Source organism: Equus asinus, chromosome 13, assembly GCF_041296235.1.
Source record: "Equus asinus isolate D_3611 breed Donkey chromosome 13, EquAss-T2T_v2, whole genome shotgun sequence".
NCBI classification, from domain to species: domain Eukaryota; kingdom Metazoa; phylum Chordata; class Mammalia; order Perissodactyla; family Equidae; genus Equus; species Equus asinus.
Genome location: NC_091802.1, coordinates 3081717 through 3094460, shown reverse-complemented (window position 1 = coordinate 3094460; position 12744 = coordinate 3081717). Strand labels below are relative to the sequence as shown.

The window sequence follows — 12744 nt, the reverse complement described above, 5'->3', positions numbered from 1 at the left end:
CCCAAATGTGGGGACCTGGCTCCTCCTTGCTCCCTTACTGACGGCACGCTGCCCTCAATTTCAAAAAGACAACTGGAGTTAGGCACTGAAGGGGACCATATATTTCACGGGCCTCATTTTGATGGAAAAAAATCGTGTAATAATAATAATAATAATAATAACAACAACAATAATAATAATAAAAATACAATACTGAAAAGGATCGCTCCGGGAGTGGGGGTTTCCTGATGGCTTGGTGGTGGCTCAGGTGACTGCTTAAGGCTGCAGGGTGGGTCTGAGATGAACCTGCAGAATAATCCAAGCCGAGCTTCCCCTGCCGGGCCCATGGCTCCAGCCCTCAGGGATGCTCCTGTGGGCCTTGGAGCTGGGTCGGCCCGCCTCTGGCGGCAAGGCACAGGCTGTGGGCCTCAGGGCTCCTGGAGGTCAGGCAGGTCAGCCAGCAGCATCGGGGAGTCCATCTGAATCTCACGCTGCAGGGACTCAATGTCAGCAGGGTTCATGCCGTGGCCCTCAAGCCAGTCAGCAAGAAGGGAGGCTGAGAGCGAGGCCGAGTCCGCTTGGCTGCAAGGGAAAGGGAAGCAGGGAGAGTGGAGGGGAGAAGCGCTGTTAGCCTAGGGGCTCCCTGACCATCCCACGGGCAAGCTCCTCCTACACCAAGAACCCCTGCCCACAGCCCCATTCTAGCTCGGTCCAGCCATCTTACCCATCCTGTGGCCCGTCAGCCACGCCCATGTCGAAAGACTGGTTTAGGAATTCCTCCAGATCAAAACCAACACCATAGCCGGCCCCACTGCCCTTTGGAGTGCCCGAGAAGACAGGGGGCAAGGGATCCTCCACCTGCAGGGGATGACAGCAGGTTACAATGCAGGCACCATCAAGAGCAGGCTGAGGTCTGCAGGGCCCTGTCCTGATGCTGCCAGTGACTGTCTGGACACCCATGGGTGACAGCACCAGCTTCGACAATCACTGAGTGCTGGCTGGGGCCCACCTCCAGGCCGGGCACTTCCCTGGAGGCATCTTACTTGTCTCCCAACAACCTGCTCATCGCCATTCTGTTCCTTCCATGAGCAGGGGGACAAATTCACAGAGATAAAGCTCCAGCTCCCACTCAGTTTTCATAGAACAAGGACACATCCAAACCTCTCCCATCCCCCTGTCCCCAACAAACAGCAAGGACGTCCCAAACCCATTTTCCCTGGGCCCGGATCCAGGTGTGCCCATGGCCTGGGCCTCTCCTCTCACCTGCGACTTGGACAGCTGCTGGGTTACCAGGTTGACATCGGGTGACTCTGAGGTGGAGGGCTGAGGGGCCCCCCCGGGGTCTGGAGGGGGTGGGCCAGATGGGAAATAAGGCAAAACACCCAGAGTGCTGGGGCCAGGCAGCCCGGCAGGTGGCACAAGAGACTGGGGGGCCAGGAGGCTAGAGGAGGTGGTGGTCTGGAGAGCAGGGCCAGGGATGGGCCCAGGAGGGCCAGCAGGGTGGGGAACAGGACCAGGGGCTGGGCAGGCAGGCTGTGGTACAGGACCAGGGGTGGAGCCTGCAGGTTGTGGTGGGGGGCCAGCAGGCTGGGCTACAGGGCCAGCAGGAGGGCTGGCGGGCCGCGCTGGGGCGGGCGTTGGTACCAGGGCTTGGGCTGGTGCTGGGGTGGGGGCTGGGGGCTGGGCCATGCGAGTCCAGCGCTCCAGCAGGCTGCGATCATTGTCACTGAGCACCAGCCCAGCCAGGGGATCAGTGGAGGGGCCCCCAGAGGCCCCAGCTCCTCGCTCCTTGCGCTCCCGCTCCTGCCGACGCTTTTCCCGCTCCTTGGCTCGCTCCTGCCGCCGCCGCCGCTTCTCTTCCCGCTCCCGCTGGCGCTCCTGGGCTGTCACTGGCTTCCGAGGCTCAGGAGCTTCCAGGGGAGCACTAGGGCCATCTGCAGGGAAGTTGGGCAGGGGAAAGGTAAGACCCTGAGGCCCTGTCCAAGTCTGGAGTCACTCCTCCGCCACCCCACCCCCTGGCCAGCCACTGCCTCCACAAGGCACCTCTGAGCCGGCTCCGCAAGGACTTGAGCAGGGCAGCTTTGAGGGCTGCCTTGGTGTTGTCTGAGATGGCACCTTCTCTCTTCGGAGGGGCTGGTTCACTGGGCGGCGGGGGTGGCTGCAGGGTCAGATCAATGGTGTCAGGCGCAGGACCGGAGCATGGCGGTGGGGCTGGAGGAGGTGACTCCATGGCACAGTCCCCACTGGAAGCCCATGGACTGGGCATCTCAATGTCGGAGCAGCCAGGCTCACTGGCCACAGGCTGCAGGGAAGGCTGGAAGCGGATCTGCTGGCGAATGCCCTCACGCCTTGCATGGAAGTCCTCAATCTCAGCCACAATGGCCTCCTTAATGCGCTCCCGGGTGAGGGCTTCACGGTCAAAGGCAAAGTCAAAGGGTGGGGCACAGTCAGGCTCATCATCAGGGTCATGATACTTGGCCAGGAAGGGGTGGCGAAGGGCGGCAGCTGCTGAGATGCGGGCGCTGGGCTCAAAACGCAGCATGCGCCCCAGCAGTGAGAGGGCCTGGCGGTCAGCACCTGGATACACTGTCTCCCAGGGCACAGGCTGGCGCGGCGGCAGGCTCTGGATGTAGGCCCGCACCCTCTCAGCCCCCACAGCCTGAATCACAGCTGGCGATGGGGTACCCAGCACCATCATGATCAGCTGCAGCTGGTGCACGTAGTTTTTGCCTGGGAAGAGCTGGCGTCTGGCCAGCATTTCACCGAAGATGCAGCCCACAGACCACAGGTCAATAGCCTGGGTATATTCATGCAGTGAGAGCATGAGCTCAGGGGCACGGTACCAGCGCGTGGCCACATACTCAGTCATGAAATACTGGTGCTCAGCGGGCGAGGTGCACAGGCCGCGAGCCATGCCAAAGTCACCAATCTTGAGCTCGCAGTTCTCATTCACCAACAGGTTGGAGGGCTTGAGGTCACGGTGGATGACCTGAGCTGAATGCATGTACTTGAGGCCCCGCAGCAGCTGGTACAGGAAGTAGCGCACGTGCTCCAGCGTAAGCGGCTGTGAGGAGTGGATGATCTGGTGCAGGTCACTCTCCATCAGGTCCAAGACCACATAGCTAGAAGGGGCAGGGAAGAGAGACATGGGTTGTCTCGCCCACACTCCAGTCCTATCTTCACCACACCCTTCTGGCTTCAGACACGTAACAACCTTACCCTTCGACTCTGTAAGGGCCAATGGCATGGTATGGTACGAAGATTCTAGATTCTCTATGACTTTTCCATGAACTTTAGTGAAGTTGTATCACTTTTCTCTCCAGACGTAGTTTCCCCATCATAGAAAAGATGGGGGTGGACTAAACCAGGTCTGGCCAATAGGTTTAGTTTTGGGGCCATCTCCATTGTTTGGTAGTGCCTGCTTGAAAAACTATGATGAAATTACGAAGCCTCCTCCATTTTCTGTAGAAAAGTTCTGAGATTGATTAGTGATGTCTGCTATGGGAGTAGGAGGGTGCACTTATGGTATGAAAGTCCCACATTTGCCATCCTATATACTGAGATTCCATAAAACCGCCTGTACTCTTCCTGAGGAATCACAGTCATCCCGGACAAAGCCGTAAGGGAGCACTGGTACTGGAACTGTGGGAATTTTCCCAGCCTGCCACGTTAGGTTCAGCTGCCCTCCCAGAACTTCAGCAATATGGTCCCAGCCTTCAGAAAAGGACCCAGTTCTGCCTCCCTCTCCCACCCCTGCTCCTTACACAGATTTGAACTCGCCATAGGGCACGGTGGGCCTCAGGATGTCCTTGATGGCAATGATGTTGTCGTGCTTGAAGTGTTTGAGAATCTTCAGCTCCCTGAGGGTCCGCTTGGCATTGGTCACCACGTCAAAAGCGTTAGGGATCTTCTTAATGGCCACCTGCTGGCCTGGGGAGCAGAGAAAAGGCAGACAGCATAAGGCACGTGGGGGTAGGTGCGCGCGGCCCAAGGCCGCTTTCAACACCTCCCTGCCAGGATGCAAACAGCGGTCACGCGCCAAGCCCCCACCGCCCAGCCCTGCTGCGCTCAGCACTCGCCTAAGGGCTCAGGTTCCCCCACATCTGTCCCCTGAGGCAGGTGCTAAGAGCGCAAAGGTAGCGACAGGAATCCCTGGCGCAGCCCGCTGGGGGCTGCACAGCCGGCCAGAGGCAGCCTGGACCGCAGCCCTGTGCCCACTCCGCCTCGCGCCGCGCCGCCCGCGCGCTCGCGCCAGGCTCTGCCCCGGACATGAGGCCGCCCCGGCCTCACTGGGACGGTCACGCAAGGAGGGAGCGGGCTGCCGGGCCGGCATCCAGCCCCCGCGAGCAGCACGCCCAGCGCAGCCCGGCACCCGGGCGGCACCCCCGATCCGCGCACCGGAGCGGGACCCCCGCCGGCCTCCTGCCGGGCCGCGGCCGGGGCTCACCGGTGAGGCGGCGGCGCGCGGAGGACACCACGCCGTAGGCGCCGTTGCCGATGGTCTCGATGATCTCGTACTCGTCCCCCACGTCGAAGGTCACGTCGAAGGAGCGGGCTTTGAGCAGGGCCAGGTTCTTGGCCGCCACGGAGGCGGCGGCGCTGGCGGGCTCCGCCTTCACAGGCCCGGGGGGCTCCCCGGAGCCGTCCTCGCCGTCTTCCTCCTTCAGGGGCTCGGCCATGGCGTCTGCGTGGAGACGCGGGAAAGGAGGGGCCCGCCCCCCGGGCCTCAGTTTCCCCTCTGTGAGGCGGGGCAGGACCAGGGAACTTCCGAGTTCCCGGAGCGGAGCCAGCGGGAGCCGGGGAGGGGGCGGAAGGGAGCGCGGGCGCGCGTCGGCCGCGCACACCCGGGGCTCGGCGCCGAGCGCGGGTGCGGGCGGACGCGGGCCGGCGGGGGAGGCGCCGCGAGGCGCGGTCCAGGAAGGGCGGGAGGGCGGGGCGCTCCGCTTCCCTCGCCCGCGTTCACGCACGGCGCCTCACCTCGGCGTCGCCTCGCGGCTTTCGGGGGTCCCGGGACCCCCCGACCTCCCGTCCCCGGTGGAGAGGCACTCCAGGAGCCGCTCACTCACTTATTCAAGGCCGCCGCCACCACCTCGGCGTCGGGCTCGCCCTGCCGGCCCCCGCCCCGCCTCCAAGAACACGCTCCTTCCAGCCTCTGGCCAATCGCTGGGCGGCCTCCGAGGAGGTTCCCACCCCTCAGACTTGCGGCATCCAATCCGGGCCCACCGGCCGAGGAAGCCACGCCTCCACCCGCGCGCGCGCGCGCCGCTGTCCAGCTCGCCGGCGGGAGCCGCCCAGAGGGCGCCCGGCTCTTCCCAGGGGTGTGCTCCCGGCCCGGCGCCGTCTTCTGACGCATGCGCGCTGGCGGCCCCGAGCGCGCGTGAACGGAGGGCAACGCCCCCGTACGTGCGCGCGCGCGCGGGCGTAACCCTAGCTATCGGCTCGGGCTCCTCCAGCCAGTGGTAGGTGGTCACGGGAGGTCGGAGGGGCTAAGGTGCTGGGGACTGTTACCTTGGCGGCCGAGTCACGAAATCCCCCTCTTTTAGGCCCTTCCTCTCTTGTCAGTCCCCATCGCCCGGGGGATTGTGCCCCACCATCTTCTGGATCAGTCGGGGAGCCGGGCTGTGAGAATGCATGATCCCGAGTAGAGGGTGATCCGTCACGTCCAACCACAGAGATCCAGGTCCTCCAGGATTCTAGAGCGTCCGGCCTGAAGCTGCCACTGACTTCCGGTGGCTGGTCCTCTCCGCGCAGCTTCCGGGGTCCCTGGGCCTCGGCTGGCAGTTTCCCGTGTCCGGCGCGTTGTCTCCGTGCGGCGGCTGTGTCCCACAGCGTCCGCTGGGTGGGTCGCGGCGGGGCTGAGGGGTAGCGGGTGGGTCGTCCGGCCTCGGCCTCTCGGGCCAGCAGAGCCCGCGCTGGAGACCAGGTGCCCTCGCCCCCTCCAGAGCCCCGTAGTTCGTTCATTCGTCCAGCACGTGCTTAGCGACCACCGTTCCCGCTCGGCCGGGTGTCCAGGTGGTGGAGGCGACGTGGTGGGCGGTGGGAGCGGGGGGAAGGTGTTAAGCAGGGGCTCGAGGTGGGGCTGGAAGGAGGAAGGTTCTGGAGTGCGGACTCCAAAGGTGGCTTTCTCCACCAACTGCGAAGAGCGGGAAGGGCCGAGCTCGAGCCGGGGAAACAGGGAGGCGGAGGCTGGGAGGCCGAGGAGCGGAGGAGCCAGTGTATTGAATTAAACGAAAGAATTTACCAGCTCCTCAGAAGCTCTTCTCTTTTCTAGTGGTGACAGTTTCTTTTTGTTAACTCTTTTCCATACTTTTGCACTGAATTTTAAGAAGTTTGTTAGAATCTAAACATTAAGGTAGAAAAGTAGATAGTACTGCATTTTTAAAAACTCAACAAAGAAAAATGTATTTAGGAGTATTAGGTCAGCCCCAGGATAAATAAATATCTAGTATTTAGACAAAGATCATATGGGCCTCCTGAGTTTAAAACTATAAATTTGTTTCTGATTTTCCTGACAGTTTAGTAAAAAGCCGAATTATCTGTCACACGATTTGCATTGAACATTAATAAATCATATTCATGGGAAGCGGACATTTTTTGTCACTGAGGTCTGAAAGAATTTCTCCGATGACCTTTCTTTAGGTGATACAGTGGACATTCTTCCCTAGCTCTGAGGCACGTGCAGTGTAAGGCCTGCGGGGCCCCTCAGTGGAGGTAGAGGTTGTACAAAAGCAGGACACAAACACGTCTCCAGGGGGCCGGGTGGACAGCTGTGTGATGATGCTGTCTAACCCAGGAATAAAACCTGAAGTACCAGAAGAGACTCATAAACTATGTATCTTCTTAAGTACCTCTCTGTGACTGTTTCAGCAAGGCTGGGTGTACAAGTTACAGACTATTCCACAATCTCTGCTAGAGACTCCCTGCTTCTCATTTACCTTTCAATCCCCTATGAGCTGCTTTGCCTTTCCCCTCACTCGGCCCTGAATCTGTCCTGGAAAAGTTATCAATCATCAAACTATAGTGAAAGCCAATGGACATTCTTCAGTCCTTGCCTTACTGAGCTCTGCTGCATGTGACACGACTGACCTCTTCTTTAAAAAGGAATGTTTCACGTCGTTCAAAACAATGTAAAAAGGTTTAAGTGAAAAATCTTGGTCCCACTTCCGGATGCCTGCCTTTTTTTCTTTTTTTTTTTAATTGAAGTACCGTTGGTTTGTAACATCAATTTCAGGTGTACATCATTATATGTTGATTTCCGTATAGACTGCATCGTCTTCACCACCAGAAGTCTAGTGGCCATGTGTCACTGTACACATGTGCCCCTTTACCCCTTTTGCCCTCCCATCCCCTTTCCCTTCTGGTAACCACCAATGTGTTTTCTATATCTTTGTGTTTGTTTGTGTACCTTCCACGTATAAGTGAGATCATATAATATTTGTCTTTCTCTATCTGACTTATTTCACTTAGCTAATACCCTCAAGGTCCATCTATGTTGTTGCAAATGGCAAGATTTCATCTTTTTTATGGCTGAGTAGTATTCCATTGTGTATATATACCACATCTTTATCCATTCATGCATTAATGGACACTTAGGTTGTTTCCACGTCTTGGCTATTGTGAATAGTGCTGCAGTGAACATTATAGTTTCTTACTGGAAATAAGAAACAAGCAATACAGAGTCAACACAAGTAAGTACAAATACGTGTTTTTATTATCCTCCCCTTCAATTACACAAGGTAGCATTTTACATGCACTTTTCCTGAAGATCATTAAATATCCATAACCAGAGAGGTCCCTCATTCTTTTTTTATAACAGCTTTTTTGAGATATAATTCACATACTATAAAATTATTATAGTGAGCAATTCAGTGTTTTTCAGTGTGTTCACAGAGTTGTGCAACCATCACAACTACCTAATTTTAGAACATTTGCATCACCCAAAAAGAAACCCGTTAGCAGTGACTCCTCAGTTCTCCTCCCCCATCTACTTTGTGTCTCTGGATTTGCCTACCCTGGACATTTCACATAAATGGAATCTTACGATATGTGACCTTTTGTGTCGACTTCCTTCACTTGGCATAATGATTTCAAGATTCATCCTTGTTGCATGGGTCAGGATTACCTTCCTTTTTTTTTTTTTTTTATTCGCACCTGTGCTAACAACTGTTGCCAGTCTTTTTTTTTTTTTTTCCTAGTTTTTCTCCCCAAATCCCTCCAGTACATAGTTGTATATTTTAGTTGTGGGTCCTTCTAGTTGTGGCATGTGGGATGCCACCTCAGCATGACCTGATGAGCGATGCCATGTTCACACCCAAGATCCAAACTGGTGAAACCCTGGGCTGCTGAAGCAGAGCGCGTGAACCCAACCGCTTGGCCACGGGGCCAGCCCCTCATTCCCTTCTAAGACCAAATATGTTGCATTGTTTGGACATACCAAATTTTGTTTATTTGTTCATCAGTTGATGGACATTTGAGTTATTTCCACTTTTTGGCAATTATAAATGAGGATGCTGCTGTGAACATTTATGTACAAGTTTTCGTGTGGACGTTTCCAGTTCTCTTGGGTATATGCCTGGGGTTGGGATTGCTGGCTCATGTGGTAAACTTTTATGTTTAACTTTTTGTGGAACTGCCAAACTGTTTTCTCCAGTCGCTGCCCCACTTTACAATCTGAACAGCAATATTTGAGGGTTCTAATTTCTCCACATCCTCACCAACACTTGTTATTTTCCCTTTTTTTTTTTTTTAATTATAGCCCATCCTAGTGGGTGTGAAGTGGTATGTCATTGTTTTCATTTGCATTTCCCTGATGACTAACGATGTTCAGCATCTTTTTGTGTTCTTTGGGGAAATGTCTATTCAAATCCTTTGTCCATTTTTAATTGCATTATTTACCTTTTTATCGTTGAGTTATAAGAGTTCTTTATATATTTGGCATATAAATCCCTTATCAGATATAAGATTTACAAATATTTATTCCCATTCTGTGGATTGTCTTTTCACTTTCTTGATAGTATCATTTGAAGCACAAAAGATTGTAAAATTTGAAAGTTTTAGTTGAGATGAATTCCAATTTATCTGTGTTTTTGTCATTGTGCTTTTGATGTCACATCTAAGAGACCACCTCATTCTTTTTTACAGCTGCATAGTATCCATTTACAAGTGCAATCGATTTAACCAACACCCTCCAGGTGACAGTTAGATTCGTTTACATTTTTTGCTGTTGTAAACAGTGCTGTCATGAATCGTCTTGAACACACCATTTTGCGCCCTGCAAGCGTATCTGCAGGATAAATAGCCAGAAGTGGGAGTGCCAAGTTAAAGATTGTGCTTGTAATTGTAAAAGTTAATATCAAATTTCTGTTCTTAGAGATTGTACCCATTTAGACTTCCACCAGCAGTATGGGGGAATGACTCACACAGTGCTTTTTAAAAGCTTGGAATTATTTGCCTATGTTAAAAATGGGGCGATATCATAAAAATCAAGATTTCTGGGTTGGTTGGTTGGTATTTTTCAGAAAATCAGAAGATCTGTCAACATCAGACCTACATTTCCACATAGCAGTTATGGACTCACTGAGCAGTAGCCCCACCATTGGACGGGCGTGGGCTCTCCAGTTCACCACAGTCCCCACCGCTCCCTGATACCTCCCCAGCACAGTTCAAGTGTCACATGCCATTTATCATTGTACTTGCACCATTGTTTTCTACATATTATTAAAAGCAGGAAAACAAAAGAGGCTGACAGGACATGTGTCAAAACAATGAAGACTATCACATGTATTATATACAAATATTCAAGTCTCTGGACTCATGTTTCCTGCCTAGCCACTGTGGGTATTTGAGTTTACGATTCCTGGTTTGGGCTACTGGGAGCGTCTGAAGACTTTTGAATAGGAAACTGCCCTTCAGAGTTGCCTTCCTGAAAAATATTTCTGGCAAACAGCACGGAGGGTGTCATTGAGGGAGGGAGACTAGAGACACGGGGATTATTGTCAGTCCAGGTGATTGATGGGGGTCTGGACTAGGCAGTGGCAGCAGGAGCACAGAGCATGGATCCCTGAAAGAAGAATGTGGAGGGAGGCAAGTGCAGGAGGTGTCAGAGTTTCTGGGTAGGCAGTGGAGATGTCATCGAGATGGGGACCCCCAAAGAGGAACCGGTTGGGGTGCGTGATGCGCTCTGTGGTGGACGCTTTGAGGCTTGTTCAGTCCCGTCCTATCACGTGGTGATTCCCAGCTCTGATCAAGCCCCAAGGCCGTCCTGAGCTGCAGACCAGTAGCCCTCATCCTTTGGGAAGCATCAGGGAGCTCCCAGCGGCAGACTCCTTCAAATACCCTCCAGGGGCTGCGCCCCCTGCCCCCCTCCCCACCCCCCCAGCCCACAGCCTCAGCCAGGGCGTGTGCTGATTGGCCAGACCTGAGTCACCTGTCTGCCTCTGGAAGGAGGAGGGGACTCCAGCCCCAGCCAAACACCTCAGATTGTGAGCAGCTGAGAGCCATTGTCCCAAAGGAAACCTGGGCTTTAAGGAAAGTGGGATGGGTGCTGGGCCAGTAGAAATAGCAGTGTGCCCTACCCATCCATACCTCTGCCGCCTGAGGAGGTCTGGTTAATGATGTGGATTAAGGCTGCCCCAGCTAGAGAAGCCCAAGGTGACCTGGGCTACATGCCAAACTATACGACCCAGTGGACTTTTTTTATGGTATGAATTAGGACCGCCCCAGGGAGAGAAGCCCAGGGCATCCTCACCTGCATGCCGATCTATATGGCCAGATTTGTATCTAAAGTTATATGACCGCACAATAACCAGACCCCATCTGCACTGAAATCATTTAATGACTTTTTACATCATCTTTTTTTTTTTCCCAGTAAAAATAAGTCACGTACCCGTGCCTTATAAAATTAGCCCTAACCCTCAACTCAGGGCAGCAGCAGGAGCTCTGACTGCCTGTGGGTCCTGTCCCCATGCACCAGCTCTGCCTGCCCATGGGTCCTGTCCCCATGTTATTCCACACTATTCTCTAAATAAAAGAGCACTACTGCCAGATCTTGAGAGTCTAAGAAATCTTTCTTTCGACTCCTCGGCTCACCGATCCCGCATCAGTTAAGTCTGAGGAACTCAGGGTGGGGCTCCGTCCTGGAAAACTTCTCCGCCGATGTTCCTGCCTTCGTTCCAGTCCCGGAGCGCCTTAGTCTAAAGACACTTTGGGATCAGAGACAACCTGGTTTTGAAGCCTGCTCTGCCACATCGTGGCCCAGGCATTCGCTATTGATCTGTGCTGTGCTGGGGTCATAACCGTGAACGTGCAGCCCCGGCCCGCTCCCTCACAGGGGAGCCCCGTCCTCACCCAGGCAGCTCCTGGCCCTGTCACAGGTGCCAAGATGGGGATGCACAGGCACAGGGGAGCTAGGAGAGGCCCCTCGCTCAGCCGGGGAGGTCAGGGGTGAACATCTAAGTTGGGACCTAATGGATAAGCAAGTGCCAGCCAGGCTAAGGGGCCAGGAGCATGGAAGAGGGAAGGGGCCAGAGAGGTAGGCAGAAGCCTGACCATGTAGGACCCCAAGGCCATGGAGGGTGCTGAGACTGGACAGCCCTGACCTCAGTGTCCTCGTCTGTAAAGTGGGGATGTTCAGACCTCTCTGGTTGGGCTTTTTTATAGATTCGAGAAATGATAGCCAGGAAAGCACCTGGCGCAGAGCCTGGCCCCTCAGAGATGCTGGACCAGCAGTCATTGCTTGGAACTCCCCCCAGACTGGGAGGCATTTGAGTAACATCTTGGGTGTGTAAACATTTCTACCTTCACCTTGTCCTTCCAGAGGACGCCACTGTCTCGGTTTACAGCTGAGAAAACAGGCTCAGCGGGGGAGGGAGAGTGAGTGACCCAAGGGCCACAAAACATGGGTGGGGGGACCGGCTGACTCCAGGCAGCCAGTTCCCATTCTTTACACACAGACACACCTCGCTGACCAACGCCAGCACCATGAATAATCTGGTTCTGTCACCCAGTGAGTGGCTGGGGCATCCGGGGGGAAAGCCCACATGGCCAGACCACAGCTCACACCCACGTCTGCAGAGGCCAACGGAAGCTGCTCCCCGGTCCCCCTCTTTTGAGGGCAGGCAGTTGTCAGTCTGCAGGGCCCCCTCCCCTTTCTCCCCCGCTTTCCTCAGCCTGCTGCTCCTGGTGCCACCTGTCGGACAGGGTGGCCTGTGGAAATCGCAAACAGAATGTTCCCTCCCAAGAAGGTGGCCAGTTTAACTGATGAGCCTGCAAAGGATGCTGCCCGTTCTCAACAGGGCACTTCTGGTGCCGGTGGGACAGGGTGGCGAGGGAGGTTGGGAACAAGAACTTCCTCCATGAGCCCTCAGACCTTGCCAGAGAGGTAATGACTGAGTTGTAATCACCTCAGCTGGTGACCTTAGGCAAACCTCAGCCTTCTCTGAACCTCAGTGTCCTCTTCTGTGTAAAAATGGTAGTGATTGAGTCCACCATCATGCATGAAGGAATCTGTCTCCCCAAGGCTGGAAATAGGGAGTTGGTCTAAATTATGACTGGTTCCAGGCCTGATTTGAATACAGACCCTGCTGTTAACCACACAAATGGTATGGGCTGGGGGCGGGCAGGAGTCTGAGCAGTCTCGAAGGAGGGGCCCATGGCTGGAGAGGGAGCAAGGCAAGCCAGAACAGCCCATTCTCTCAGCCCTCAACCTGGAATGATCAGTAAGATTGCATCACGCTGCAAGTAACAAAAACCCACCAACCATGGTTT

General features: G+C 54.7%; 1 protein-coding gene across 3 annotated transcripts; it reads right to left on the bottom strand.

Annotated features, from left to right (window-relative positions):
- Positions 1-79: 79 nt before the first annotated feature.
- MAPK7 (mitogen-activated protein kinase 7) lies at positions 80-5649 on the bottom strand. Of its 3 annotated transcripts, none has more exons than XM_044745372.2 (7): positions 5488-5649; positions 4427-4663; positions 3744-3909; positions 2023-3101; positions 1243-1913; positions 704-837; positions 80-561 (listed from the first exon to the last, which is right to left on the bottom strand). In XM_044745372.2, the coding sequence occupies exons 2-7, from the start codon at positions 4656-4658 to the stop codon at positions 408-410; spliced, it is 2436 nt and encodes an 811-aa protein (XP_044601307.1). In that variant the 5' UTR covers positions 4659-4663; positions 5488-5649; the 3' UTR covers positions 80-407. The 3 variants fall into 3 exon arrangements, with proteins under 3 accessions (XP_044601307.1, XP_070338385.1, XP_044601310.1); XM_070482284.1 differs by lacking the exon at positions 5488-5649 and adding an exon at positions 4957-5112; XM_044745375.2 differs by lacking the exons at positions 3744-3909; positions 4427-4663; positions 5488-5649 and adding an exon at positions 3199-3338.
- Between the last annotated feature and the right edge of the window lie 7095 nt (positions 5650-12744).